The 27432-nt window shown below is 35.3% G+C and overlaps 1 protein-coding gene across 1 annotated transcript in view; it reads left to right on the top strand.

Moving 5' to 3' along the window:
- The first annotated feature begins 567 nt into the window (after positions 1-567).
- Positions 568-27432, top strand: part of LOC121431286 (fibroblast growth factor receptor 3-like) — a 59308-nt gene continuing 32443 nt past the window's right edge. The window contains exons 1-6 of the mRNA XM_041628794.1: positions 568-757; positions 1415-1504; positions 5702-5992; positions 8894-9124; positions 11474-11581; positions 14405-14507. Coding sequence (XP_041484728.1) covers positions 568-757; positions 1415-1504; positions 5702-5992; positions 8894-9124; positions 11474-11581; positions 14405-14507 — 1013 coding nt within the window. The remainder of the gene's footprint in view (positions 758-1414; positions 1505-5701; positions 5993-8893; positions 9125-11473; positions 11582-14404; positions 14508-27432) is intronic.

The following is a 27432-nucleotide window of genomic DNA, read 5'->3' as shown; positions in this document are numbered from 1 at the left end:
CCTAGTTTATGAAACTTAGACATAAGGGCAATCAAGTATTACTAGAAATTTAGTTTTGAATAGGGTAGGACTTGTAGTTTTATTTAATGCGAAAATAACAAAATTGATATTTTTTAATCTATATTGACTGATACGACCGTTCGGATGACCGCCGACGATTTCTTTTTTGGGGAAAACGGCACTTTCCATTTTGAAAAAAGGCATTTTACTCCTACAAGGAATTTCTTGGGCCCCCTCCCCCGTACCTGCCCGCCATCTGTAAACCAGTGCTGGCCTGCATAGCAGGAGCGAGGAATGTTTTCGGTGGCGGCGTTGGGGGCGTCAACATTGAATTCCTAACAAGGGCGAATAATTGAAATCTCATCGTTACTGAGTATATATTAAATCTGGATGTATTTTAACAATCAAGTATCCCTCTTCTTATTTTTAGATTGCTTTTTGGGTCTAATTTTGCCATCATAAAATGATGAAAAGTGGTCCATGACTGCCACATATAAACCATAGTTGAATGATATGACATTAGTACTTAGATGGAATGTACATCTAACGCGAACCAAATATCGCCAGATGCTGAAGCCCCTTGCTCCTGGGACTGAAACAAGGTTCCCCCCTTCACCATGTTCACAGCCCGAACGGAAGCATAGGGAGCCTCGTCAGCTAGGAGCCAAGTTAGACAACAAGCTGGTAACCTTAACGTCTAAACTCTCCTCCTGCATGGGATTCAGGTCATATGATGAATGTCAAAGGTCATTCATGGGTAATGAATTTTGACCACGTTTTGGTACATGATAAATGTTTTTTTGTAAGGTCACTAACTTAATATGCCATTGGACATAAAGGTAATCAATTAGCACTGACCGCGATTATCTGTATTACTACTACTACTACTACTACTACTACTACTACTACTACTACTACTACTACTACTACCACTACTACTACTACTACTATTACTACTACTACTATTACTACTACTACTATTGCGACTGCTACTATTACTACTACTACTACTACTACTACTACTATTACTACTACTACTACTACTACTATTACTACTACTACTACTACTACTACAACTGCTACTACTAGTACTACTATTACTACTACTACTATTACTACTACTCCTACTCCTACTACTACTCCTACTACTACTACTGTAACTTTTACTACTACTGCTACTACTACTACTACTACTACTGCTACTACTACTACTACTATTGTTTGTGTGCATTCAGGACTGTTAGAATACAGGGATGAATGATGGGTTGCAATGTGATTCATACTTTCTTTAAAATGATCATGTGAACCAACCTTTAGTTGGTTTATATTTGAGTGGATCATGCATATGTCTTGATATGCTCACTCATCATTCCTTCACCCAATTATAATTTTAATGTAAACCTTTGTATTGCAGATAGTATGAACACAACATGTGACAATTTCGAAGATAATTCCACCTGCGACGTGGGATTTACAACAGAAATAGAAGCCACTACGTGCAAAGGTAATATGTGAACCGAGGCTTATATCATGTATATGTACATGTATGAGCGCAGTGGCTTAATGAGCCATTTTTTTAAGGGGACCAGATATGGTGCATCAGGCATATTAATTATAAAAAAAGGTGCGAGCGAAGCGAGCGAGCTAAAATTCCGAAATTTCAAAGTTTGTGTTTTCATAAATGAATGATACGAGCTCTAATTGTTTTTGCAAATGTTTCGATCTCAAAACTAGACAGTTAAAGCACTTTTTTTTGTAAACTGAACAAAAACATTGTATCTCAATGAAAAATGAATGGGAGTGCAACGCGCGAGCCGAAATCTTCGATATAGAACCCTACTGACCCGAAAGGGGACTTTTTAAGCACAATATCTACATTATCTCACTGAATAAATGATGCGAACCCGAGGCGCGGGTTATTATTTTTTTTTGGGGGGGAGGGGGCGATTTAGACATAACACCGGGACATTTTGAGCACTTTTTTGTAATCATGAACAAGACGCGTATAACACTGTTGGTTGAGAGAGCTCGCAAGTAAATGGAATAAATGAAAAAAAGAAGGAATATGTCATATTTTACATGACATATATCAAAAGAAATAAAATGTAACATAAAGTTCAGATTTATGCAAATCGTAATTTGAGCTAATCGTGGACCTTGCTCGAATCCTGTATAAAAAAATGTGCACATGGAGCATGCAAGAACCGACTAATTCTACGAATTTAACGTCATTTTGTCTGACGCATGGTGTCAGACTTCGTAGTTTCACAACATGTGGATATATTGGCACTCACTGAAACATGGCTCATGTGAGAAGAACGTGATGACCGGGTCTTGTCTAACTTCTCCAACGACCTTCCATCTCATCAGTTCATCATGCAGCTCATCGAGAATAAACAGAACAGGTGGTGGTGTAGGTATGCCTTCATCGACGCTTCAACGTACTTGGAAAAGATTTTGGAACTCATGAATCTTTTGAATATCTTAATGTGCTCATTTCAGGCGACCGTCAAAATCCTCTTCGCCTGGTGGTTATTTAAAGACCACAGAGAACTAGTAATCGAAGATCAACATGTCTTTATTGATGAGTTGGCTACCTTACTTGAAGAACTGGCACCTGAACGTAACCATCTTTTGCTGTGTGGTGACTTTAATTTTCATGTCAATGATGATAGAAATCGAGAGGCAGTTTTGTTTCTGGACTTGGTTTCGTCAGCTAACTTGATCCAGCATGCTGACTTTACCACCCATCAAAAAGGCCATACTTTGGACCTAGTTCTTACAAGAGCATCGGATGATGTGATTACTAATGTTTAATCATCGCATTTTCTTTCTTCTGACCACTCTTCTGTCGGCTGCCAACTTAATATCAAGAAGCCTGATCCATATAATTTGATATAAGTTTTCGCAAACTAAAGGAAATTGACCTTGAAGCTTTCCGCGATGACATTCTCTTTTGACCTTGACAAGCGGGTTGTTCAATATACCAATGCGCTTGAAGCTCTACCTGATAAGCATGCCCCTATTATTACTAGATGTGTAAGTGCTAGGGCTCACGTTGGTTTACGAATGATCTGCGGAAGAGTAAGGAGAGAGGACACAACTTGAGAGAAGACATCGTCTCTCCAAAACCGAAATTGACCGCCAGAAGATGATGAAGATGAATGTCGTCTCTACAGCAACCAGTTTGCCAATGCGAAGAGAGTTTTACTCAGAACAACTTGATGAATGTGATACTCATCAACTCTTTCAAAGAGTTGATCATTTGTCTCCTACATGTACCTCCACATCGGATGATGACCCTCATCTTTCTGTTGCGGATCGTTTCTCTGACTTCTTCAGCACCAAGATTGATGTCCTTGTCAGGTCCCTAGAGCAAGTGTTTACCCTCAAGCAATGTAAATTACGTCAGTTTTCGTAGTACTCAGCAGTGTTTTAATGTTTTCTCCATTGTCAGAGGCCCCAGTTCGTGAAATTATTAGGGAGTCACGTTTAACTTCGACTCGACTCGACTCGACGCCATCCCTACTTGGCTACTTACATGACTTAAGAATGGCATTAATGAGTTAGGCCCGACTATAACATATATAGCGAATGCATTGCTTACTGATGGTTATTTTCCTGAAACATGCTCATTTTTCTCTACTCCTTATGTGCACAATGTCGAGTTCTGATCTAAAGAACTTCAGAATGGTCTTTAACCTTCAGTTCCTGGGAAAGACTGCTGAGAGAGTTCTGTTAAAACAAATTTAGGAGTATTTGTCGGAGCATAATCTTTATTCTGAGATGCAATCAGGATACCGGCCACATCATAGTTGTGAAACGGTCCTGCTCAAAGGCCAAGTCCACCCCAACAGAAAGTTGATTAGAATACAAAGAGAAAATCCAATGAGCATAACACTGAAAATTCCATCAAAATCGGATGTAAAATAAGAAAGTTATGACATTTTAAAGTTTCGCTGAAATTTCACAAACAGTTCTATGCACATCCTGGTCGGTATGCAAATGAGGGGACTGATGACATCACTCACTCACTATTTCGTTTGTACTTCATTATTCTAGGAATGTGATTTATTCCCATTCTGTCATTGTTCTTGAAACAAAGTTTATTCTTCCCTGAACACATGGAATTACCATCACCTTAACATAGTAAGCTTGTCCTTATTGTCAAATCTGTAAAAATTGAAATATTCTATATTTCAAACAATAAAAAAAGAAATAGTGAGTGAGGGACATCATCGACTCTCTCATTTACATATCAACGAGTTGTGCATATAACTGTTTTGTGAAAAATAAGCGAAGCTTTAAAATGTAATAGCTTCCTCATTTTGCATCCGATTTTAATGAAATTTTCAGCATTATGCTAGTTTGATTTTTCTCTTTTTATTAAAATCAATTTTTTCTGAGGTGGACTTGACCTTTAAAGTTTAAATGAAATGATATTCTTCGTTCCCGAGATAAGGATGATGAAGCGATTTGTTGCTGTTGGACTAGTCTGCAGCCTTTGACACCGTGAATCATGATGCCCTTTTAAGTCGTTTGAATGAAAGATTTGGACTTAAAGACACAGCCTTGGAATGGATTCGTCTTACTTCAGTAGGAGAACTCACTCTGTTTTTGTTAGTGGCTCTGAATTCCATGTCAGCTCTTCTAACTTCAGAGTATCCCAAGGGTCTGTCATTAGTACTTAAGCATTTAACTCTTCTGGTCTCCATTAGAGGAATTCATTAAACACCATGGGATATCATGTATGACTTATCTTGTCTTATAAATGACGATCATGATGTGGCTCCACAAAGACTCTTTCAGACACCAGACAGAACGAATTGGAATTGAATAAAAAACAGAATGTTTACACTTTGTGAGCAGGCATCGGACTTTTAGACAAATTGGTGATATTTGTGAAGATGGTACTGATGTAGAATTTTCTCCAAGTACTAGAAACCTAGGGGCCATATATTTTATAATAATCTTTCTCCGAAGACTCATGTGAACAGTGTATGCAGATCTGCCTCATTTACATTGTATAAAATTTTTATCATCCGTCCATTTCTTAGAAAATAGACCACCGAAAGACTTGTTCAGGCAATAGTCATGTCTCGCATTAACTTTCGCAACAGTCTTTTATATGGTCTTCCTGACTCACAAATTAACAAACTGCAGAGTACAAAATTCAGCCGCTAGACTGATTGCTAATCGTCGTTCACGTGGAGCTTTACATGCTCAAGTTCCGGGAACGAATTGAATCTAAGATTCTCTCGCTGACCTTCCAATGTTTGCAGAAATCAGCTCCAGTCTATCTTCAATAGTTAATATCAGAATATTCACCCTCCCGCATCTTGCGCTCAAGTAACAAATAACTCTTAATTGTTTCTGCCACCAGTACCCATTCTTGTGGTTCGCGATCATGTTATTCCGCATCCCCTCATTTCTGGAACAATCTATACGATAAAGTATAGCACAAACAGATTCAACATAGAAATTCAAATCCATGTTAAAAACCTACCTTGTTTGTTAAATAGCCTTTCCCTTCGCATGTGAAGCATCTCAACTGTTTACAGTCTGCATGGTCTACTGTGAACTATACATTTTGCTTTCATCTTTTGCTGAAATTCCTTCTTTATTATTTTTCCTAAGCGCTTTACAGACATGTTTTTGACAAGTGCTATACAAATAACGTTAATTATTACTATTTTTTCAGAACCAGGATATCGAGGCTGTTTTACAGATCCATACTCCTTCCCCGTACGGGATCGGGTGTTTCCAAATCTTACCGAAGACCCAAAACTCACAATTTCTCAATGCATCATTAGATGCACGGAGAGCGGGTTCTTCTATGCAGGAGTGGAATACAATACACTATGTTTCTGCGGAAGAGCAGGTGTAAATTATGCCAGACATGGAACCCGTTTAGATGTAGAATGTAATTATGAATGTGCTGGAGACATCCTCGAGTCATGCGGAGGATCAGACAAAATAGCTGTCTACCAAGGTAAGAATTGTTTAGGTTGTGTCTTCTTCATTTCTTAATATCTGGGTTGAAGTGCGATGAAGTATATCCAGGCAGCTCTTCCGTGCTAGTCTCCTTCAAATATGCACCAATTAATGCTTACAACTTTAAAAACACACCAACGAAGAATTCCAGCTCATGTGTATGAAATTCAAACAGTTTCTACTGAGTTTACCAGACACATTTATCATTCAGCTGCTCTCACATGCACTATGAACTTATAATATGCATATTGGTTAAAAAAAATTACATTACATGGAACTGAATCTCAAACGTGTCTGATAAACCTTAAAAAACCGATTCGTGTACTGTAAAATAAAAAAAATATGACGATCTGAAACACCAAAGCCTTCCTCACAAAAAACATTAAAAAGGGCAGAGGTATAAAATTGTTCCCTCTGCTATGCCTCTGCCATTTTACCTGTGTATTTTTTTAATAACGTGGCCGTGCACCTATGTAATACCTTATTCGTATTTACTGACTTACATTGATGGCGGAAGCATAAAAATTTAGGGGGACGGAAAATATTTTCACCCGAATTTTCCTAGTCGACTGCTAAAAGCTGTTGTTTATATTGTTTGTTCACGGGGTAGTCTACACTGAAGTTTGTAGTTTTAACTTCATCTTAGTTTTTCTTATAAACATGATGAGATATGTAACAAGGCAGGCGCCTTTACAGGATTTTGCATTCCGTGGGCCTTACCTGATTTTTTAGCCCTTGTGTACTTGCCGAAAAATAGCGCCGGCCCCATGAACTAGCATGATGAACAGGATAGTAGCTAAAAGTTATGCGAGCGCGAAGCGCGAGCTGAATTTTTTTAAACATGACCTAAAAATTAACATTCTAAGCTTGTTGGGTTATCAGGCAGGATGGGTATATATCTAAACAATTGAGGTGAACATTTTTTTATACTCTTACCTAGAATTTAGACATTTTAAGCACCATAGATAACCATGAACAAAGTGGAAAGAATTAAAACTAAACATTTTATGAAAGCGCGAGCAAATTTTTTTTTTTTGATATAGATCCGGCCCAAAATTTTACATTCTAAAGCATATTTGTTACCATGAACGGGATGGTATTACCTAAACAATCGATGCAAGTGCGAAGCCCGAGCTAAAATTATATTGATTCCATGACCTAATAGTTTGACATTTTAAGCACGTTTTGTCATGTGTAGGATTGGAATCTAAAAAGTTTATGCGAGCTCGTAGCGCGAGCTCAAAATGTTTGTTATTCCAACCCAAAACTGGAAATTCTAAGCACTTTTGGGACCATGAACAGGATGGGTATCTATCTAAACAATTGATGCTAGCGCAAAATATTTAACTAAACATGTTATGCGAGAGCAAAGCGCGAGTTAAACATTTTTATATGCCGATCCAAACCTTGAAATTCTAATACATTTATAAACAATTGATGCGAAGCGCGAGCTGAAAAAATTGATATTCTGACCTAAAACCTCGGATTCTAAGCACTTTTTTGATACGATGAATAGGATGGTCATGTTACTTACCAATATTAATGCGAGGAGCGAGATGAAAAAACTGACTTGAAAAGGTAACACTTCAATTACTGTTTTCTGTAATACATAAAGAGAATACGTATCTCTCTAAATTTGCTTGTCAAATAATGCCAGCGCGTGGCGTTAGTTGATTTTTTTCTTCTGATATTCACTTCTTTTTTGTAAGCATGAACACAATGCAATGGAAACTCGAATCACAAGCAATATAATTTGAGCATATTGACTTTAAAATTGAATGTAGGCCTATTCTAGGCTTCATAGTATCCTAATGAGCAGATTATTGTATCTCACCATGGACCTACTATGATCTCACTTACAGGAGGGAATGTGAGCGCGAAATATGTTTTATTTAGCGACCCGATATTTTTTTTCCATTTTCCAATAATCCCCTTTTATTTCATTCCCTTTTTTATTCTGATCTTAATTGCTCTCTTCTGTCTCTCTTTTTTTTATAAATATTTTCTTCTTCGTGGTGCGAAAAAACTTTTTTTTTCTAAATCGCATTGGGAGCGAGTGTAGAATCTATATATTTTCCATTGTAAAAACTATTATTTTAATTTTCTATATAGATTTTAATATTTCTTTGTTTCAGTTGTTTACTTGCTATCTTTTTCCTCTTCCTTTCTTCTTTTTTTTCTTTTTCTTTCTTTCTTTCTTCATTGCTCCATCTTCTTTTCTTCTTTCCTTCTTTTTTTTTCTTTCTCTCTTCCTTGTTTTTTAGGGGGACACGTCCCCCTGTCCCCCTTCCGCTTACACCGCCTATGATGACATATAGGTGATCATAAACCTCAAGTATTGAATATTCATAAGTGATTTTTTTATTTGTTGCCGACCTGATACCTCAAGGATGCTGAACATTCATTAGTGACATCATACAATTAGACTCTTGTGCTTGTAAACTCGCGATTTACGACCGCAATACGAACTGCTTTTATACGTGTGCCTCAATAATTATTTATTATACTTAATGATGATTATACATTTCTACCTCAGTAATTATCAAATTACCAATTTCAACCCAATAAATAGTAAATAAAAAGTCTTGATAATAATGGTAATAATTTTATCTAGCGATTAATACATCGGAACGGAACCACTAAGCACTTTACGGATATATCATTACACCGGTCGTCGGATCCTGGCATGACCGCATACAATGTATTAGTGATTTAGTACCTCAATAAGGATTTGTTTTACCTACCTCAATAAGTATTGTATACTTTTTTTCTGAGCATTGAATAGACCTACTTATTAGTGATTTACATTTACAATAGGTATAGGACATTAGTAATGATTATGCAGGGTAAGTGATTTTTTTTTAGTATTGAATCTTAATTCGTGATTTATTGTTTACAGTTAACATCGGTATTTGCGTAGACCCTGGTCCTCCTCTAAACGGATTCAGGAACATTGAAGGAAGCTCTCTGCGATACGGCAACAAAGTTTCCTTTGGATGTTCCGATGGATACATCTTACAAGGACCTAACTATATCCAATGTGTTCAAATGTATGGCGGGAGAGAAAACAGTAGCAACGTTGGCAACCCCCATGCCGTGAAGTGGAGTCAGGATCCTCCGACATGTACACGTATAGGCAAATAAAGTGCAGGGGCATATATATATATATATATATATATATATATATATATATATATATATATATATATATATATATATATATATATAAACAGTGCGTCCCACAAAAAACGAAACCGAGATTTATCGATGATTTATCATAACTTAATCACAAATACAATAGACAAATGACCTCCCACTTTAAAGCTTGGAATCTCCTCTTTCATCTGAAATTACTTAAATTATTTCTCATTAACGCATGAGAAAGCAAAAACAATTTGAAAATGGGATTCCAAAAAGTCACTTGGCGGGCCGTATCTGGGTTTTAAAAAGAAACCCACATTTTTAAAAAGTTCAATATCTGTTCTTTAATTTGATGCCTCAATTACAGAAAATGGTCAATAACAAAGTTATGGTTATTTAAAATAAGGCTTGAATTTCATTAATTTCATAAAATGAAGAGGTTTTACAGGCTAGCGCTCAAACTCACTCGATGCTCCGTTTTGTCATGTTTGTTGACGTTCAGCCATGCATTAACTTTTTTTTACCGTGCGATAGCTATTGTGGGAAACTGGTGAAAACACGTTTATTTAATGAAATTATGGAAATACAAGCATTGTTTCGAGGAATCATAACTTTTTTAATTCTTGACCATTTTTTGTGATTAAGGTATCAAATAAAAGAGCAGATATTGAACTTTTTAGTCATTTGATTTTTTTAAAATTTAAATACCCCCTCCAAATGAGTTTTTGGCATCCTTTCTTTGAATTGTTTTTGCTCACTCATGCGTGAAGTAGGAATAATCTAAGTAGTAGCAAATGAAAGAGGAGATTCTAAGCTTTATACGTTGGTAGGTCATTTGTCTATTTTATTTATGATTAAGTTATGATAAATCATCACTAAATCTCGGTTTCGTTTTTTTCTGGGACGCACTGTATATATATATATGTATATATATATATATATATATATATATATATATATATATAAACATACATACATATATATATATATATATATATATACATACATACATACATACATAGTGTGAAAGAAATGGATGAGAACAAAGGTAGGTGTAGTTTAAATCAAAGTTCCCCAGAGCTATCTACCCTTTTTGGGAAAAATTGGTGATGCCGAAAAAATGTCTCTGCAGGGAATCGAACCCGGGCCCCCAGCTTTGAACGCCGGTGCCTTAACCACTAGACCAAAGAGACGGGTTAGTGGCTAAGGTGACCCCGATCCGATTGACCGTCAGATAGACATATTTTCGACACCATACCAATTATAATTTCCTTTGTCGGGTGACGTTGGGTTTTGAACAATGACAAGCCGCCTTGCCTCAGCTGGATCAAAACCACTGCTTTGATACAGTACACGTATGGGAGAAAGTATGCAAATGTGTGAAGTTATACACGTACTACAGCCAAATTTGTGTATAACTTCACACACACACAACGCATACTCTCTCACACACACACACCCACCCACTCTATCACACACACACACACCCTCACACACGTACACATACACCCTCACACACACACACACACACACACACATATATATATATATATATACTTACATTCACTTATAAACACTCACATATTAGCACCTGAACAGTCAGGCACTCACTCTAAAATTCAAGATACATGACAAAGTCCCAATTATGGCCGTAAGCTTGTGATTAAACTTGATGGACCGAACCCCAGCCACGGGTCTCATTGCTTATTCTCGCTGTATTTATAGCATCATCTCAAATATATTATATATATATTTCAAATCAGTAGTATGGAGAGGGCCGTAGCAAGGTCTTCATCAAGAACTTTTTTTTGCTGAGTGTATATATATATATATATATATATATATATATACTCAGCAAAAAAAAGTTCGTGGACACTTATAAAAGTTAAAATATTCCATATATATATTTGATTAAAGGCAAATTATTGTATGCCAACATGTCCAGACAATATTCCTCTTGCAGTATGACATGACATTTTCATGTGAGCAGTCATGCATGGGTGGTTAAATGCTTTAAACAATAGCAATGTCAGTAAAAGAAAATTGCAAGAAATGGATCAGTCAGTGCATGGCTGGTTACAGCCATTAAAAAATTACAATGTCAATAAAAAAAATGCAGGAAAACGATCAGTCATTCTTTCAGTTGTGAAAGTTTGTGTGGCAATTAAACGATACAAGCAAACTTAAAGTCAAATAACGCTGGAATTTTAAGTCAAAGTTAGTCGAAAAAAAATGTCAAATTTCAGTAACTTGGCTTAAGCAAAAGAAAATTATCCTTATCCTATCTTTTGCAGGGGTGGTGGCCCCGTCCTGAAATCACTTTTACTTTTTTTTTCAGGTTATAATTCCACTTCAGCCGCTTCTCCGACGTCCAACATGTCCAAGGAAGGATGGCAAACGAGTACCATGAGTCCAGTGGATGTCAAGCAAATTGAGGAGCAGAGAGGTAACTAGATTGTTATAACTGGATTTTTATTGGCTTACATGTTTATTAAATATTCTAACTCTATGCCATACGTGATTCGGCGCACACAAGAGTGCAAAATACAGCATTGTTCTTGTTTTATTTGATCGAGAATCTAAATACCGGTGGATTTGCGTGGTTCCTACGTGAACGCTTCAAAAATACCTCCTACTCAAACATGCTCAAAGCTAGTGGACGGAAAAGGTGGATAAATGTCCTCTCTTCATGCTATATACCTGTATACAGAAGCACATTTTAAGACATCTTATTGCATCCTTGGATCCGACGGTATACTCTCGACTCTTCGATTCCCCGTCTTAACATGGATATTGATATATGTATACGCAAATTAATTATTTATATGATTTTATTCATTCATGCTGTCCTGGCTTGTATTATATCATGTAGGTATTAGTTCAACATCACCTTCACAATCATCTTTACCTCCTATGCCATCCATGACTACACATCAAGAAGAGGAAACTGTCTTAACAGTCACTTTTCTAACTGCCCTACCTCCATAAAAGCAGGGCGAAAGAAATCCCCCTTCCTATTATGACGCACCTACTGGGAGAAAAGCAGGACTGTGCTAGGAAGGATTTTACCGAATTTCGGCCTGTTCCAACAAGGTGGAAGCCAGGGTGACCAGACGTCCCATATTTCACGGGATTGTCACGTATTTTGCTTCTTTGTCCCGGCGTCCCGAAAATCTCTTCCCGGGACGCCTATTTGTCCCGTATTTCAGAATATTGAACAAAATGTATTTAAAGTGACTAATTTTCATCAAGAAAACGAAGCAGAGACAACAATAAAATCGATAAATACATTTTTGCAAGTTCTGCGGTGATTTTCTTGCTAACCCAATACATCGCAAACGAACTGGCCTCCTGCCACTGCTATAGCAGGTTACTAGCTATAGGCATGGAGGATCGGAGCAGATTCTCTCCACCAAACATGCCAAAATAATTACAAAATCGGCGGGAAATTTGTATGATTATATCATGGGTTCTCAGATTACTGATTTGGAGATGTAATCGGAGGAACAAGTTATTCAGTTTTTATAACTAGATCTAGTTGTTTCAGCTTTCGTTTTGAGTCTTGTTGTGTATGATGCCGCGATGTTCCATCTAATTTTTAAGTTAAAAAAAAATCACTTTGAAATTTTATTCATTTCTAAAACATTTTGATTTTTTAATTTAAAAAATATATTTGAAAAACACCAGATATCATTATGATTTTTGTTAGATGACTGGATTTTTTTGCTTGAAGTTTGAACTTTTTTCCTCTCTTTCTTTTCTATCCTTCCTGCTTGCCCGTTTTTGTTCCATCTATCTTTATTTCCTATTTGTCTTTCCTGATCCTTTCTCTCTCTGTTCATTTTTCTTTCTTTCCTCCTTTTCTTACCCGTCTTCTTTATCAAATTTCCCTTTTTTATTTCCTTCATTCTTTCGTTCTTAAAACTTTTTCTTTCTCCCCCTCTTCCCTTCCTTTGCCTTTTCTTTTAATTCTTTCTCTTCCATTATGTTTTCATTCCCTCCTCACTTCATTCTTCCTCCCTCTCTTTCCTCCTTTCTTTCATTCTGTATTTTACTTTTCCTTTTAATTCTTTCCCTTATTCTTTCTCTCACTCCCTTAATTCCTTCCTTCCCTCCTCCCTTACTATTTTCCTTCTTTCTTTCAAAGAATGAAGAAAAAAAATTCTTTCCTTCATTCTTTCTTTCCTCTCTAATTCTTACTTTTTTTCTTTCTCTCCTTTATTTTGTCTTTCAAACAATTCTTCTTCCATTCCTTTCCTTTTCTTTCTGTATTCAATTCAAAGATTGACTGAAACATTTTTCTCTCTTTTATTCATTCCTTCATCCTTTTATTCTAACTTTCTTTATTTTATTTTTTCCCTTCATTTTTCCTTATTTTTTCTTTTTTTCTTCTCAATTCATCTCTTTTCTTTCGTCTTTTCTTTCTCTCCTTAATTCTTTCGTTCGTCCTCCATTCCAAGTCTTTATAATTTTTCAAATGTGTAACACTGTGTAGCCTTCTTTGTTGATCTTTTTTGTCGATTGTCCCGTATTTCATTTTGTGAAATCTGGTCACCCTGCTGGAAGCGGAGTAGAAGAACAACTCCACGTCGCTAATACCCTGGTGCACCTTCTGTCAAGACGCGATCAGGGTGCAGTCCGTCTGAAAAACTCGATATTGCGCAATGACTTGTACAAGGCGCGCTCCTTATATTATGCATGGTTAAAAAGAGAGATCGGGTTGTTAACAATATGTTGCCGTTTTCTTAGTATGACCATTTTATGTACATTATTGTTAATCGTCAATTTCCATTTTCAAAACAATCAAGTTTTTATATTTCTATTTCGAATACATTTTTATTGATATTTGGCAATGTAATTACTTAAAAAGAAAGAAAGAAAAACTACATTCTATGTAAAGAAATAAAATTCGAAATCATACATTAACAAGATATTGATAGACATATAGAGTGATCGAAATGTAACAATACAATAGCAAACTTTATGTAAAATGAAATGGGCGATAATGATCATAACAACGGTATGAAAATAAAGAATAAACTGAGGTACAAACAATCAAATAATACTGCAATTTAGTAATAAAGATAAAGTAACAATTAAAAACGAGATAGTCTTCTGATTGTACGAAACATTTTTTCATATACTGTGACCATGTGACTTACAACGGGTAAATATAATGAAAATCCACATAGGCCTTCCTTCCTTTCCCTGTAATTCGAACATGTCGAATATAAACACAATTTAAGTTGGCATTTTTCCTTATTTTCAGAACTTAATAAAGGATTCATCTACACAACTATCGGCATTGCTTCCGGACTAATAATCATCATCTTTATCTTTGGAGTGGTCTTTCTTTGCAGAAGAAATAATAGGTGAGAGGAAATTGCAAGTGCTCATGATCTTAAAATAAATGTGAGTGGGGTTAAGCAGACTGAAATTTAAACATGATAACAACCGCAACCACTAACAACTCTATAATCATCATTATTGTTATTTCTTCTTCTTCTTCCTCTTCTTTATTATCAATACTAATAATGAGTGATTACACATAATATTTACAGCGTAAAAACTAACTTGTCATAAGTTTTATCACTTACCCCCCAGATGTGACAGCGCTATGCCTGTCACAAATCGATAGTCGTAAAATTTTCTTTTCTGTGTCATGTAAGTTCCCTCCCAGACTTTCACAGACAAACCAATCAAATCACCATGAGTACCAAGTGGGAGCCCTTCTACCAATAATTAAGAAGGCCGGGAAAATATGGGGGCATATCCTCAAATGTGCCTATATTAATGCTAACGAACGTAGAGGGCAAGCTCATTTTCGATCCACGAAAATATCTGAAGTGCATGTGTTGTGTCTGTTGGGGTGAAGTGGAATGATATGTTGGGTGCTGTGCTTTCCAATTCTGGTGTCTGTCTGTATTTATCTTATCCCCATTTTAATTTAACAGGTTGTTTTGTCATAAAAAAAAAATCGAGCTACCAATTTGCAGTAACATCATTATCATTCATATCTTTGTTCCAAAATTTTTGTCAGATGTTTAGACTTTTTGGCCCGTATTCTGGTGGTTTAACTTAACCCTAGTCTAAGTGTGGTACTAAACTGCCATATTTAAACCTAGGTTTAAGTTTCCTATTCCGATAGCGAGGTTTAAGTTAACCCTGGTCTAAGTGTGGTAATAAATCCTCAAAAAGTTAAACTCGCGCAGGGAGTAGTTTAAGCCTGGTTTAAATCCAACAAATCATGGCCAACAATTTTTTTAGAATGAATGCCTATATTGCATTACAAGCCACTTCCTCTGTTTTTAACGATTCTCGTGAAATTTGGAACACACATTGGTCTCAAGGTAAGGAGGTGTAAGATTTTTTTTTATTTTAGGAGATTGTGTTGCCATGGTAACAGTATATTATGGCCAAAATTTTTCTTTTTTAAATACATCATGAGTTTTCTACCAATTCTCATGAAAGTTGGCTCACACATTGGTTTTGAGCTAAGGATGTGCAAGACACATTTTTTCATGTGTCGGAAATTGCGTTGCCATGGTAACGGTATATTATGGCAAAAATTATGTAAAAGTCTTGCAATTCGAACTATTTCCTCAGTTTCAACCAATTCCCATGATATGTGGCATAAACATTAGTCTTGATGTGAAGATGTGCAAACTATATTTTATGACTTTATAAAAAAAAACAAATCATGTTGCCATGGTAACAAATCAAATATCAAAGATGAAAATCAAGTGATTTGAACTTATCAGTTTCCACCTGGTCAATTCTCTTAAAAATTTGGCACATACATTAATGTTGAGGTGAAGATGTCTAAGATAAATTTTTGTCTGTATCAGAAATCGTGTTGCCATGGTAACAACATATTAAATAACGAAAATAAGGTGAAAATTTGGTAGTTCGAACTCCTTCATCTTTTTTCAAATGCTCATAAAAATATTTGGCACACACATTAGTCTTGAGTTGAAGATGTGGAAGACACATTTCTGTATGTATCAGAAATGGTGTTGCAATGGCAACAACATATTATTATTACATAATGAAATTAGGTGAAAATCTGAACTCCTTCATTAGTATTCAACCAATTCTTATCAAAGTTGGCTCACACATTGGTTTTGAGTTATAGATCTGCAATGTGTGTGTTGGAAACTGTGTTGCCATGGTGACAGCATATTAAATCAATAAATGTGTAAACACATCTAATGGATTGAACTACTTCTTCATTTTATGACATAGGCCTATGCTCATGAAATTTAGAACACTAGGTTTTGACTTGAGGAAAAATAATGTGCAAGGCACATTTTCTCATTCATCAACATATGTGTTTGTATGGTAACTACACACACCAAAATAAGATTAAGACAATGCTACCTGTTGTTTGGTTACACAGAGAACTACATGATGTAGCTGAAGACAATAGTACTAGTTTTAAGGGGGATGCTAGACCTCTAGATCTCGAGCTACAGTCCCTAGCTTTAGATTTAGGCCTAGATCTAGATTCTTTAGATCTAGTAATTGATATAATCCAATGTTAGACCTCTAGCCTACTTCATTTAAAGGCCTAACGTTAGCTGAGTTGATCTACTGTAGACTAGCCTAGACTCTACATTTATTTTATTTTATTTAGAATCTACATTGAGCATGTTGAGAGTCTATAATTCTTTAGATCTAGACCTACACATACCTAGATTGATATAGATCTAGTTCTAGGTCTAGATAGGGTCTAACTTTTAGTCTAGTTATTTAGTCTAGATCTAGGCCAGCGCTTCTAACTTAGATACAGTAGGGCCTAGACTAGATCAGCCAGTTAGGGCTACCGGCTAGGCTAGAAATAGAATCTAGGCCTAGAATGAATTATATATAGCAAAGTCTAACGTTAGGCCTAGATCTAAATTCTTACATAAATCTAGGCCAGGCCTAGTCTAGTCAAGACTGAGCTGTTGGTCTTGGTTTAGGCCTGTTTTCTATTCCTGGAACTGGAAACCTAAACGAGTCCCCCCCACAAAAAAAAGGACCAATTCTAAATTTAGCCAGGCCTATTTCCTTGGCAAGCAATGAAGCGATAGTCAGATCTAACACTGTAGACAGGAATAACTGTTGTTTCTGGGGATCTATTTTAAAAATTCTGACATTTTACTGTCATATCACATTGCCTTGGTGAGAGAGGCCAATGCAGACTGTCATAATTCAGTGGAACAACCAATACAGAAAATGTTCAAAGCTTTTTGTTTAAGATAAATCAGATCTAGATCTATTCCACTAGATCTAAGGTTAGAATAATAATCTATGATATCTATCCCTGTCCCTTAGCAAAGTCAGCCTAAGTCCTGAATGCTATTCTAGGCCTAGACCAATATGTATCTTCAGTCTCGGTTGCTCCACTAACTCACTAGACTACGTTTTGCTTCGATCAGGAAAGTCCAAACAATTGGGCCTAGGCTAGATCTAACTATAGATCTAGGCATAATGGTAGACCCAAGACTACTCTCAAAAGTTACAAAAAATTTCCCTTACTTAAAGTTAGAATAAAGACTTCAGTCTTCTTAACTTATTGTCTAGTCTAGAGTGGTTGAGGGGAATCTAGGCCATATGCAATTTTCAATTTAGATTTTGACTAATATGGGACTGATACACAAAAAACTGTGCAGGTCACTCGGTTTTGGGTTGAAATGTTCTAGTAATTAACAAAAATAGAGATAAACTAAATTAAAATTTCTTACCATATATGGGTAATGAATGCTTTTCTTTCACTACAATAGTTGTAATTAGTTTCCATAAAATCCAAATTATTAAGAAAAACAACTATATAGTGACATTTTTTCAACTTTGTTGCAATCATCCCTGCAGAAGTAATTTACAAAAAAGGTGCTAGTCTTGGTTAAAAGAGGATTATTATTTCCAAAAAGAATTTTAGACCCGGGTTTAACCCAGGTTTAGTTAAACCCGGCTATCAGAATACCAAAATAATTAGACTACACTTAGACCAGAGGTGAGGTTTAGAGGAGGTTTAGTTTAACCAGGGTTAACTTTAGACTAGGGTTAAATTAAACCTGCTATCAGAATACGGGCCTTTGTGTTAATTGATGTCGGGTAACTTAAAACTAATTTCGGTCAATGTCAGAGGGTTGAGAGATAGAATCAAAAGGAATAAAATATTTCAGTGGTGTCAGATGATGGGTGATATAATATTCCTGCAGGAAACTTTCAGCACAAAAGACACTGAAGGTGGATGGAAGGCTGATTGGCAGGGGGAAATGTTTTTCAGTCATGGGAGTAACCACAGTAAGGGAGTTATCATAATGTTTAAATCAAAGGATGATTTTTTTTAAAGAACAAAATTATAATTGATAAAGAAAGACGATATGTTATGATTAAAGGAAAATGTCAAGGTGAAAAGATTATATTGGGCAGTGTATATTTCCCACACAGGGAATGAAGAAAACTCGCAATGCAATTTTCTGTCTGATTTAGACAAATTTTATCTTCTGTTGTTAGTCAAGAATATTCTCTTATTGTTGGAGGAGATCTTAATATTGCTATGAATCAAAACTTAGACTACATGGGTGGAAGTAATATTTCGAAAAATAGATATAAAGATTCATTGGTTGATTTTCTTGATAGGCTAAATCTAATTGATGTGTGGCGGAAGCGGCATCCTAACAAAAAATAATTTACCTTCAAAAATAATCCCTTCATTCAGAGCAGATTAGATTATATTTTTATATCCTCGAAATTAGAAAAAGACGTGAAAAGTTCAGACATTTTACCTTCTTTCACTCCTGACCATGCTGGAGTTCAGTTTAATAATTCAGTCGAAAGCTTTGCATATGGGAGATCGTACTGGAAGTTTAACAGCATGTTCTGATAAAGATTTTGTAGACGGGGTAAAGATGAAGATTTCTGAAATAGAAAGAATATGGCGGGACCAAATAATAAGCAAGATTAAATTTTTGGATTTTATGAAAATGAAGTTAAGAGAATATTATAATGGCATTTTCCCGTGAAAGAGTAAAACTCAGAAAAAATCACATTGAAAATTACAAAAGAAATTAAAATTTAGAATATCGCTTGACGATCACTTTTCATATTGACATCCAAAACGAAATTGAATTTAAAAAAGAGGAACTAGATAAACTTTTCGACTATTCTCGTCAAGGTCTAAAGGTCCATTCAAGAGCCCAATGGTCTGAAGAAGGAGAAAGAAATTCACAGTTCTTTGAACAATTACCTAAATCCAATAAAAGGAGAACTGCGATTAGGGAGATTTATAATGAAAATCAGGAAACGGTGCGAGATTGCAAAGGTATTATAAAAATCTTTCGGGAGTTTTATAAAAATTTATATGCATGTAAAAATCTTGAAACTAGTGATGATATTGAAAATATGTTTTTTAATGATTTACCCAAACTGAGTAAAGAAAATAGAGTTTTGTGAATATCAAATAACACATGAAGAATGTTTTCAGGCTTTAAAGGAAATGAAATGGAATAAATCGCCTGGCAATGATGGTTTTACCGCAGAGCTCTACTTTACATTTTGGCCACTTTTGGGGAAAATCATAGTTGAAGCTTTCAATGAGAGTTTTGAAGTTAAAATGTTGTCAAATTCGCAGAGACAGGGGATAATTACTTTAATTGAAAAAGAAGGCAAAAATCCTTTGCACATGAAAAACTACAGGCTGATAACTCTTTTGAATATAGATTTTAAAATTTTGTCAAAGGTGTTAGCGACAAGGGTGAAAGAGGTCTTGGGAGATATTATTCATTTTGATCAAGTGGGTTATGTCAAAGATCGTAATATTGGGGAAGCAGTTCGGTTAATTGATGATATGTTTTTTCAGTCTTTGGATCAACCCTTAGGTTTTTTAATTGCAGTGGATTTTGAAAAAGCATTCGATTGTATCTCTCATAAACTTTTATTCAAAACTTTAGAACATTTCGGGTTTGGGAAAAATCTGTGTGTTGAACGGGGGGCATTCTACGGGATATTTTGAAGTTAATAGAGGAGTAAGGCAGGGGGATCCACTCTCTCCATGTTTATTTATCATAGCGATTGAGTTATTTGCTCATTATATTAGGAGAGATGTTAATATTATAGGGATAGGATTTGGGAAACGGGAAATAAAACAAGTTTTGTATGCAGATGACATTACATTGTTTTTAAAAGATATGAATTCGATCCATAGAGTGAAGAAAATATTCTCAGATTTCGAAAATTTAAGTGGATTGAAGATTAATATGGATAAAACAAACTTTTTATGGTTGAGAGAAGAAAGAGGTAGACCTGGTTTACCACTTCTTGGACATTGGTTACAACATATTAAAATCTTAGGGGTATATTTCGCAGTAGATTGTAAAGTCAAAGATAATTTGAATTATAAGGAAATCTTGAGTAAAATTAAAAGACCTATTAGTTGGTGGAAACAAAGAGATCTTACAATGTATGGTAAAATAAAACTTTTGAAAATGTATGCATTTTCAAAATTAAATTATGTTTCTTCACTGATGACAGTCCCAAAAGACGTTTTCAAGGAAATAGAAAAAAGATCTTTCAATTTTATTTGGGGAGGAGGAGATAGAATAAAACGCACGGTTCTATATCAAGACTATTCTGTTGGAGGACTGAGAGCTCCAAATTTTGAGGTCTTTGTTAGAACCCAACGAATAATGTGGATTAAACGTTTACTAGATGGAGGGGAAAGTTCGGGTTGGAAAGCAGCCTTCGAATATTTTTTTTAGCTCTTTAGGTGGTCGAATCATATTTCTGTGTGATTATGATACGAGTAGAATGAATTTGAAAGGTATATCATTATTTTACATAGATATGCTGAAGGCATGGCACGAATTGGATAAGTGTAGACATTTGAGAGGGAAAAGTAATCGCATTATTTTTAATAACAAGCGTATATGCCTCAATAATAAGACCTTTTTTGATATTGAATTATTTCAGAAAGGTATAGTTAAGTTCTCGGATATAATAGTTGGAGGTCAATTAAGACCAGTTTCATACTGGTATAATCTAAAATTTTCATCTGAAAACTTGCTCAAAATTCAAAACATATTTTCAGTAATAACAGAAGAGTGGATACAAGGTGATTTTATGGAAATGGACACAGACAACTTTGAAATTCGATTGTTCAATTGTTCAATTCTTTTATTTAATTTCCATTCAAAAATGATACAAAGTAATATAAAACAATACAAATCAAATACAATTTTACAGAAGGGCATTCTTACTTCGTAAAAAAAACCCAACAGTATAATATAGAGCATAAATGGATATGGAAATGAGGGGATCCACTGAAAAGCAAAGCTTGTAAAATTGTGGACCCCCCTTGGAAAAGAAGAAATTATAGTCGACTTACTATATGCGTACATGCATGTATTACAGGAAAGAAAAAGAGAAAAAGAAATCATATTGACGTAAACATAATAACTGAACAAATGCAAAGCTTTTCACACAAAGAGGTCTTCGTTGTAAAGGATATGTTGCGCAAGACAGGAAAAAAAAAACAGAGAGAGGGGATGACAAGACGTAGAAGACAAGACAAAACAAGAGACAGGACAGTACAAGACAACTATTTTTAAAAAGGAGTAAAACTAAGAATGGGAAAGGGCTGACCATGAACCAGCTTGATCTGGTGAAATAACAAAAGATATGACTGGACAATATAGATGAAAAAATAATAAAATAAACGTGAAAAAATGTAATGATTATCAAGATAATGAAGTGTTAGTTCCGTTGCGAAGAATTATATGAATTAAGCAGGATACGTTTGAGTTTACGTTTGAATGAATTCAAGGAGACACTGTCTTTAACATTATTAGCGAGTGAGTTCCAGAATTTAGGACCGTTGAATAGGAATGTATTTTTGGCCAGTAAAGTTCTGTAAAGTGGGATGTGAAGTTCGTCAGAGTGTCTCGTGGGGTAGTTATGATAAAATTGATTTTTAGGGAACATGGTATCAAAAATATGGGGAAGTGCATTATTATTATAACTATACATGAAGTGCCCTAACTGTAGTAAATACAGGTCTTTTACTTTCAACAGTTTACTTTCTAGAAAAAGTGGGTCCGTATGAGAACGGAAACATGTACTATGAATAATACGAAGTGCTTTCTTTTGCAAAAGCAACAATTTATCTAATAAATATTGATGGGTATCACCCCAAATAAGAATCCCATAGTTCAAATAAGGCAAGATTAAGGATGAGTAGAGCATGATTAATGATGTGGAGGGAATGCAAAATTTTAGCCTATTAATGATACCAATATTTCGTGAAATTATTTTGGATATATTTTCAATATGATTTTTCCAAGAAAAAGTGGGTCCGTATGAGAACGGAAACATGTACTATGAATAATACGAAGTGCTTTCTTTTGCAAAAGCAACAATTTATCTAATAAATATTGATGGGTATCACCCCAAATAAGAATCCCATAGTTCAAATAAGGCAAGATTAAGGATGAGTAGAGCATGATTAATGATGTGGAGGGAATGCAAAATTTTAGCCTATTAATAATACCAATATTTCGTGAAATTATTTTGGATATATTTTCAATACGATTTTTCCAAGAAAGTTTACTGTCAACTGTTATTCCAAGAAATTTGATGTAAGGTATACCATTTCTAATGGGGTATTATCAAACATAATGTTCATCGGTAACTTGTCTATGGAGTTACTAAATAACATGTATTTTGTTTTGTTAAGGTTCAAAGATAATCGATTGGCTCTTATCCACTCAGTAACATTAATAAGTTCAGAATTAATAACATCAACTAAAGTTTGTGGATTCTGATGAGAAAAAAATAAGGTTGAATCATCTGCAAACAAGATAAGGGATAATATTGATGATATGTGGGCATGTTCAGAAACTATTTGATATAAAATCTAGACGAATATATGACCACTTCATTGAAAATTTTCAAATTGATTATGTATTTCATGTTACAGACGGGCAATCCGAATATGATTTGGGAATGGGGCACTGAAAGAAATATTTCTGAGACTGAAATGTGCAATGCTATGCAATAAACACAGAGAATTTCAATACAAACAATTAGAAGGGGCTGTGTACACGAAAAGGGAACTTTTAAAATTTGGTTTTGAAACAGATAATTTGTGCTCCTTTTGTGAAATAGAAGTTGAGACTTACCAACATTTATTTTTTTATTGTCCTGAAGTTAAGCGATTAAGGGAAGAGAGGAGTAAAATATTTCAACTGAATGGACTTGGCACTGACAATTGGAAAACAATTTTCATGGGGATATCTGGAAATACTACAAGAGTAGTTTTGATAAACTGTATTATATTCTTAATCAAGTATATTATTTTTAGTTCAAGAAAACGGGGAATATTGCCGACCGTACAGAAAGTGACACATTTGGTTAAAAAGTATAGAGATACGGAATATCAAATAGCGTTTAAAAAGGGGAAGCTGGGGATGCACTTAAGGAAATGGGAACAAATCAATGCACACCTTTCTTAATACTATGGATGTATTGGTTGCTTCATTTTGTTTCTGTTTTGTTTTGTTTATTTGTTCAAATACAAATAGTTGTACCAGAGCAGGATGCATCGTGTGTGGGTGTACGTGTGTAGATGGATGTGTGAGTTCTGTGACGGGGGAAAGGGGGCGGGGGGGGGGGGGGGGAGCTGTGGGTGGTGGTCAGTTTGAAGTGAGCTTGTGTGGGTGTCTGGGGGAGAGAGATGAGGGGGTATGGGGGTTAGGTGAGTGTGTAGGGATGTTTTATGATAATCTTCCTCTAATTAACCTTTGAAATAATCTTTTATCCCTTTAAAATTTATTTCTTGTACAATTATTATGTGCAAAAGAGATTATTTCTATTCTATTCAGGGAAAAAGTCATCCTTTACAAAGTTTTTTGTTTTGTTATTTTGTCGATTGATATGTTTTTTTTCTCTGCTTTCACATTGTTATGGAAGAGAAATTTGGCAGTTTAATTTCATTTGTAATCATTTAAAAAATATTTGTAATCTCATCGATATTGATATATTTATTTGTTTGATTGCATATTGATTGTATGCATGCAAAGAATCTTTATTTATATGAATTGTGATTGTAAACTTATTGATTTGAAAGAGGAAGAAAGTAAAATATTGTTCAAAACCAAAAAAATATTTAAATCATTTTTTGTTAAAGTACATTTTAGGGTTGATATTTTTACTTCACTTTTCTTATTCATGAATTTGTTGATTGACAAATTCTGACATCGATTATCATGTTTAAGAATATGAGATTTATAGTCATATATTTTTCTGAAAATATTATGTGGTACTTATGATGTCATGACTTCGCATATCAAAATACCGGTATTCTGCCAAATTTCGCTTTGACGAACAATAATATGCGCCTACACAATCCAGTGCCAAGCAATAGTACAGCCCAAGTCCATGAAGTCAGAGTTCCGTTCTGACCTAACTGTCCACCGCGCTGTCCACGGTAGGTTGGTATCAATTTCTATGAAATTATAGCATGAACAGAGTTTCTGCTGGAATATACCTTTGCCTGGAAAGTTCGCCCCTTGGTTTTTTACAAGTCAAGAACCGTCATAATATTCATGACTCGATACTTGGACCAGGTAAATTCGGTCTAAAGTTAGGTGTAACGTTAGACCTGGACTTGCCTTCTTCGATCTCGGCTGTACGGTGCGTCTTGGATTGCAACAGCTATGTCTGATTAGTGGATAAAACACATTTATTTCATATTTTTAGACTCCAATCTACACGCAAAGTGTAAATTAGATTTTTGGTTATCTATCGTACGGTTGTTCAACTGCCTTTTGCCACAAACAAAAACAAAAAAGGTCCATATCCTATCGAGCTAAGTCGATTTGCATTTAGATCGTCCTGCAAATGCAATGCGGCCAGTAGGTCTATTCTTCCATTAACGATGTGGCCAGGGGAAGGTCAACGTCGGTTCAGGGCTCCGTAACACAGATATTTGCGATGAATTGCACATATAAAAGAACCGCACTGATTGGTCCATGGTCAGTATTTTAAACCTAATGCGCGTGTAACTTTGATCTTGATTGGTCAATTCATGTAGCGATTGATCATAAAGAGGAGGCGCGATAGCTCAGTCGGTAGAGCGGGGGATTCGTATTCTGGTAACCCGGGTTCGATTCCCACTTGGTGCACTAATGCCCTTTGTTTGGTAAGGTATTAATCCTCAGTACCAGGTCCTTCGGAGAGGACCTTAATCCGTTGGTCCTTTGGTTGCTTGCTTACAAACATTCATGCTTTCTTAGCAATCAGGTAAAAAAATCGCCACCAATCAATAAATATAATCCGTAATATTTGTGTTACGGAGCCCAGGTGTTGAATTGTGTAGATTTGGTAGGGGCAGCGAAATTTACTAGAACAGTTTCACAGTCAAAGTGACACTGCAAAGTGTTGTTATCCTTTTGTCATATTTCTGAGAAATTAAAAAATATCGAGGAAAGACAATGTTCAGAATACCGCCCCAGATGAACAGAAAGTCTATCCCGAAACACCATAGGACCTATGTTTTAAACAAATGCATTTGACAAGCAGAACCAGAAATAAAAGTATCAAGGCTGCAAAATGCCAACACGACCCCATGCCTGCTATTACCCATCCGCTCTCAGAAAATGCTTGAAAAGGTCCCGTTTTAAGCACCTAAGAGTCTATGACGTCTTTTGGAAGAATCATTTGCTGGCAACTCCCACTATTTTTTTGGCCACTCGTCATTCATTTGATATTATTTCTTATATATACACAACAAAAAAAGTAAGTCCCCCTTAAACAAACACCAATAATTTCCGAACCAATGCGAGTTTTTAATATATTTTTACATGAGCGTGAAGGTATTTTTTATAAGCTACCCTCTGAGTAAACGTTATGGACATAATTCACGTCATGCTTCAGTGAGCACCGTCAGAAGGCAAACATGTCACTTTTCACAAGTCAAATATCATGACTTTGATTCCATTTTATTTTAACTAATTCCACATTCTCATCATAAAAAATAGGCAGAAGGCTTGTAAAAGGTACTTTCTAAAAGACCATACAACCTTTTTTGCTAAATTTCACGGTTGAATAAACACAAATCCAAATTTGCAATAATTGGATTTTTCAGTAAAAATGATAAAAGATAATGACAGTTATTTTTTGAAGAGTTCCTTCAACAATATTCATCGTTTCATGGTTCAATGAACATTTATTGAAAACAAAAAATACAATTTTCAAATATCAAAGTTATGTTCATGACCAATTAACATGCTTCAATGATTCAAAGGCTTTTAATTAAATAACCTTGCTTGAATGAACATGTGGAATGCGATTAGCTCTTTTTACGTTATTGGAAAAAAATGCAATTTGTAACTAAGGATATCTGTCACAAACCTCCTTGCATAGTTCATTTGATTTGATTTTTATGAAAATCCCGATGTTTAAATCATCAGTGAGCACACAACATTCGAAAATAATGCAAATGAGAAGAAAGTTCAAGGCCTTGGCCCCACTCTGTGTCTTATCAAATGGTTATTTTGGTGTGCGCGCCTTTTGGATAGTGTTACTCTGAAGCCATGGCCGAAGTTTCATGAAATAACTGTCGGCAGAAGTAACAAAAACCGTCCATGAAAAAAACCCCTCATTTCATATTTGTTAAAATTTTGACTTCGTCTCTCATAGACTTGTGTACATTATGGGTACATATGTTTATGGGTACATATGTTTATTCAATATGATGAAACTTTTTTGCAAGGATGTCTTTCGCAATGTAATTTGGCAGTAATGTTTATCATCCTATGGGCAGAATTCCGTGCAAAAATGAAATCGATTTGTTTATTCATGGATGAGTGAGCACGCATCAAAGTGAGAAAATTTGTATTTTCAGTGTCACAGCCTCATTTTAAAGGGTTATAAAGTGAATATTGGGGGCAAATTCGCTTTCAGATATGACTTTAATTTCTGTTGTTTTCATCATCTATCACTTCTATCACCACATACTTTCCAAACCTTAAACATTTCATGGTTGAGCGAGCACATTCGAAAACTTAGGAACGAATACTTTTTATATTGCATGAATGTATTCTTTTCCTAAAAATTAGTCATGTTCTGTTTAATTTATGGACAAATCAGTGGTGGATCCAGAAATTAAAAATGGGGGAGGGGCCTATAATCGGGGGAGCCACCAACATCTCAAAATTTTAACATGATCTAACAAGTCGAGAGGATACTAGCGTTAACCCTATGATGATACGTCACAATCACAATCATATGGTCCTTTTTCCATTTTTGTAC

Source organism: Lytechinus variegatus, chromosome 17 (assembly GCF_018143015.1).
Source record: "Lytechinus variegatus isolate NC3 chromosome 17, Lvar_3.0, whole genome shotgun sequence".
In the NCBI taxonomy this organism is placed as follows: Eukaryota; Metazoa; Echinodermata; class Echinoidea; order Temnopleuroida; family Toxopneustidae; genus Lytechinus; species Lytechinus variegatus.
The sequence above is the reverse complement of the archived record's forward strand: the minus strand, read 5'-3'. Positions and strand labels throughout refer to the sequence as shown.